The following is a 5,127-nucleotide window of genomic DNA, read 5'->3' on the forward strand; positions in this document are numbered from 1 at the left end:
TTCTGTTGTATTGCACAATATTTTTTTTCCCAACCACTAGAGGTAGACATTTCACTCTGACATGTCTAGCAGTCTCAGCTGTCATTCTCTTGGTATTTTGCAGGTTTTTTTTTCTTAAGTTTAAACTGGTAATTATAGTGTATTTTGTAATATGCAACATTACGCAACATAATATGCAACATTAAATTATCATAAAGCTTAGATCTGTCTGACAAAATTTGCTAGCAAATATTACTGTCACACAAATGGAAATTGAAATATCTATTGTGTAATTTTGATGGGTTATATGTGGTCTTGATCGAATCTAATGTGGTTTATTTTTCCAAACATGCTGAGAGTAGCAAACGACAGATTCTATTCTGAAATATAGAACACAGCATAGACAGTGACTAAATAATTTCCCCATGAATCAGAGCACATGCCAGCTTAGCTTCATATACAGGATTGAGTGTGCGCTGTAGATATTGATCTTTGCGGTAAACCCTTTGCCATGTTTTGCTCAAGTATGCACCTTTACCTCGATATCCTTCTCCTAACTGGGCCAGTTCTTCAGCGCCAGATGGCTGTGGTTTTCAAATGTACATAAACCGTCACACTTATGATTATCATTTATATTAAGTGGCAGCATACAGACAAACGTGCCGGGGGCCACGACACTTTAAACAGTGCCAGAGTAGTCGTGGAGTACAATCAGATATATGCCGGAAAATAAGATCTGACTCTTAACCTAGCCTTGCTCCTAGGACGAGATTTTCATGCTTGATAGCACAGAGCCAAATCAAACAGTCAGTATAGTTTGCATCACTCACATTCGCACTCTGAGATTAGAGGAGTGGGGCTGGGTCTCTGGGGGGTTGCTCAAGAAAGCCTCTTGCCAGTGTAGTTCACATATACTTCACCAGATTCCTGCAGAGAGAGGACCTTCTGCTGTTGCTCTGTGTGATCTACCCGCTTTGCTCAATTGCCTGTAAGTAACTGGACGTTTTCTTCCTCTCGCTTTCGTCTAAGATCGTTCGCGTTCCATGTTGTTAACTGCAACAGAAAATCATAGTGTCTCACAGGAGTTTACAAAGTGTTACTCTTACTATTTCGGTGACTCTTACAGTTTGACATTTTATTAGCATTCTCAAAATGGATCACAGGTTATTTCCTTGGGGGCCTAAGTAATACACTTTCTGTTACTGTGAATGTTTTACCTTTTGGGATTTTTTTTTTTTCTTTTATTTCAGAAAAATGACCAATCCAGCTCCTTCGGTGAGTTCTTTTGTGACATCAAGCGAAAGCACCACCAACAAAAGCTGTGATGTGTTCATCTACAAGGAGGCAGCTCGGGTCCTCTTCCCTATCTTTTACACCATTGTGTTGGTCATTAGCATCTTGGGCAACAGCCTCGTCCTGTATATCACCTGGCAGAGGAAGCAGAAGTTAAACTCCACCTCGCTGTACCTGATCAACCTGGCTGTCTCAGACGCCCTCTTCACCCTTGCCCTTCCGGGTAGGATCACGTACTATGTCCGTGGTTTTGACTGGCCCTTTGGAGACCTCCTCTGTGGCTTGACCGCCATCATGTTCTACTCAAACACCTACAGTGCCATCGCTTTCATGACCTGCATCAGCGTAGACCGCTACCTGGCCATGGTGCACCCGCACAAGTGCCAAAGCCTGAGGAACACGCGGGTGGTGCGTGGCGTCTGCGCCCTCATCTGGGTGGTTGTCATCTTGGAGACATCCCCTTTGCTCTTCAGAAGCCTGGTGAAAGAGTTCGATGGCCAGCGCACATGTATGGAGTACTCAAACTTGGTTGACTCTCCCAAGATGTCATATGTGCTTCTGTTTGCCTGCATTATTGGGTTCTGTGCACCATTGGGTCTCATCCTGTGCTGCTACAGCCAGATCAGCTGCAAGCTTTCCAGGATGGCTAAGGACAACCCCATGACCTGCAGGTCAGGAAAGAGCAACAGAGCCAAGAACATGATCTTACTCATCCTGCTGAGTTTCGTGGTGTGCTTCGGACCCTATCACATCAACATCATGCAATTCATGGTGCGCAGGCTTCTCCACGAGCCTTCTTGTGAGGAGAAGAAAGCCTTCAAGATGTCTTTGCAGGTCACGGTGTCCATGATGAACTTTAACTGCTGCTTGGATCCTGTCATCTACTTTTTCGCCATTAAGACATACAAGCAAAGGGTGATGAGCCTCTTCATGGGTTACATGCCTACGCTGCTCTCCTCTAGGAGCATGCCTGAGAACAGCAGCAGTAACACTTGAGAGCCAGCCTGCTTTGGCAATGCCATATTTCAGATCCAGCAACCTGTATTGGAATGCTTGGATCCTTAAAGAGAGGCTGAAGCAGAAGATTTTTTCATGATTTTAGCTCAGACAAATCGCTATTGTTTGATAGATGGCTCTTGGCTTAGTCCAATTTAACATGTATACTGTCAATGTGCATCTATTTTATGCATTTTTCCATATTCTTTGAAATATTTTTGCAATAATTCAGTAATTAAATCCAGGATTTTTTTATAATTAGCTGTTCCTTCTGCATTTTGTAAGGACTTGCATATTTCACCAAGAACCTATAAAAAAGGGGCTGGTGTTGAGAGAAATGAGCTGATCAAACGACGCATAACCTTCACTTGCAGTGATTCAGTTCAGGTGTTAAGCAATGTCTGATAAACTAGAGTTTTGTCAGATTTACACCTTAAAACTTCAAAAATGTGGATTCCAGGGTATTTTATGAGCACCACAGTTCACAATACTGTTTAGTTAATACAACAGTTTGTAGATTCTCTGATCCTCATAATCCTAACTACATAATGTACATAGAAAGTCCTCTGAAGTCCTCTATTAAAACTTTTTCACAAGCTGTCACTAGGCAAACATTACTGAGAGTGGCAGACATTGCTGAATACACCATGTATAAATGATTTGGCATTCACTGAAGAAGAAGCAACAAAAAATACTTTTTATTAGGCTAATCACTATGACCTCTGCACAGAACTGAAAATTCCAGTGACATTTATCTCATTTAAGAGTGATTAACATTTTTGACATTTCAAAAAAGCCACTTCAAAATGCAAATCTATTCCCTCTTGTTAAGAATTTGTGAAAAAACCCCACAACTTCCCTCAGAACATTACTGGATTGTGTGGCTTATGTTCATTTGATAAGGAGACGTGTTTATATTTATATTTGATAAAGAGACGTGTTTATATTCAGGTCGCAGTATCTTTTACAAGTATTTGTTTATGAAAAGCTTTAATTTTCTGTTTCGTTGTCTTAATGACATGCTGATATCACACCAAGAACAAAACTAATTCAGCAGTCTAAATGAGATGACTGATTTGTCGTGTCTTGGTTGTTGTAGTGCAGGGTATGAATTGTTCTACTGAAGTCAGATCAACCTCATTTTAACTATGTAAAGAAAGGTTTTTGTCCCTTAGCTTGGCTTGTTTCTCTTTGTTTAAGGCAAACATTTTAAGAAGGTTCAGAAAATATGATCTGAAAGGTCTTAGAGACTTAACAGTTAACAGAAAGGCATCTTAGATTGGAGACCTTTGATAAAAAGTCTAGTTTTAATATCAACTTTTCAAAGTATCTATAATTAGATGCACTCCCTTGGCGAGAAGTTCACCATTAAAATAAATTATCTGTTAAGTTGTTAGCCATAAATTCAAGGGGGGAAAAAATCTGCAAATTTTGGACCACAAGTTATATTTTTTGATGTGATTCTGAATCGTTTCTTGGAACATCTTTGCATTACTTTGTAAATGAATGTGTAGGTTTGATATGTAAGACATGAGAGAGATCACTTGACAATACTACGAATTCTTTACTACACAACACAAAATCACCAAGGAGGGCAGGGTAAGCGGATACAGAGGCGTGTAGGTGTTCGAGCCGAACGGAGGAGCCGGTCTGTCAGCTTCCCCTACTTGCCCTATTTTGCCAAAGCTGGGGTGTAAAATATGGCATCATAACCACAAACACAGAACTTTGCTTCTTTTTTAGCTGCTGCAGGTGGTCTGTTTGTACTTCATGCATCCACATTTCTATAAATAGACACTCTTTTCTTTTAAGATTATGCGGCAGTCTAAAAATGCAGCCCGTGGGTACGATCTAGGGAGAGACCACATTACTGCCTTTGCGAAGGCAAAATGTTCCAGATCATCTTCTAAAAACATTGGGCAAGACTAATAATAAAAAGATCAGGAATGAGCATACCCGAGAATGTTGTCAGAAGTTGCTGCAGCACGTTGGCATGCGTGGATATTCATTCATGGTCATCTTTTCGCACGGCCGCTTTCAGCGGTTTCCACATTGGCAAGGCTGAAAATTTGGAAAGCATTCAGAAACAGGAAGCTGCAAACAAGGCCCTTGAACTCTCCTTTGACTGCTACATCCGAAACACACTGGTCTAAATTCAGAACAGTTATTTACAGTTATTTACATTATTAATTCACAACCGTCTACTGGACTGAGGGGAACTAAGGATCAGTTTGGACAGAATTACCAGAGAGGGTACAATGTAGTGTGCTAATACATAACCACGAAGACGTTTCAAGTCACATTGCAATTTCATATCTCCACAGAGACAAAACAGTATGAGAAGAGGAAAACCTTAAGTGAATATTTAGTAGAAATTACATGATTAATATTTTGATTTTTAATTGCATTGAAATAGGCTACCACTATGTTATTCAATTGGCCATAGTTCAAGTCTCAAAAAGCGTAAAACAAACCATGACTGATTTTAGGCTTCTTACAGAGCACAGAAAAAAATATATATGGATGACAGGCTGCTAAGCAACCATTAAAGGTCAACTTTCTTGCATCGTGTGCCACAGCTTAACATACTCATCCTGCTCCAGAAGTCCCTTGATCTGCAATATGCATTTACTTTTCAAATAAGCATGAAGACAGAACATTGATATATGCAGATAATCCCACAATAAATTACTAATCTACACCAATAAAGATGCAACACAGGTAATAACTAATAAATCAATACACCCCATTATGATAACTTGAGCTCTGTGGTAACATAGTAACACTTGAATGGCAGAGTTGGGTGCATTAATTCTGTTGAAGTTACATAGTTTTAAATTGCTAATCTCAAAAGTCATA

At 40.0% G+C, this 5,127-nt stretch overlaps 1 protein-coding gene across 1 annotated transcript; it reads left to right on the top strand.

Moving 5' to 3' along the window:
* The first annotated feature begins 214 nt into the window (after nucleotides 1-214).
* si:ch211-184m13.4 (uncharacterized protein LOC798560 homolog) lies at nucleotides 215-2,969 on the top strand. Its single transcript, XM_027001405.2, has 2 exons — nucleotides 215-967; nucleotides 1,230-2,969. Exons 1-2 carry the CDS (start codon nucleotides 756-758, stop codon nucleotides 2,266-2,268), a joined length of 1,251 nt encoding a protein of 416 aa, XP_026857206.2. The 5' UTR covers nucleotides 215-755; the 3' UTR covers nucleotides 2,269-2,969.
* The last annotated feature ends 2,158 nt before the right edge of the window (nucleotides 2,970-5,127 follow it).

Source organism: Electrophorus electricus, chromosome 25, assembly GCF_013358815.1.
Source record: "Electrophorus electricus isolate fEleEle1 chromosome 25, fEleEle1.pri, whole genome shotgun sequence".
NCBI lineage: Eukaryota > Metazoa > Chordata > Actinopteri > Gymnotiformes > Gymnotidae > Electrophorus > Electrophorus electricus.

Bases quoted from the DNA above. Each gene is read 5' to 3' on its own strand.
- si:ch211-184m13.4 (XM_027001405.2), top strand. From the start codon at position 756: ATGCTTGATAGCACAGAGCCAAATCAAACAGTCAGTATAGTTTGCATC. The intron at 968-1,229 runs GTAAGTAACTGG...CTTTTATTTCAG, and splicing joins CCCGCTTTGCTCAATTGCCT to AAAAATGACCAATCCAGCTC.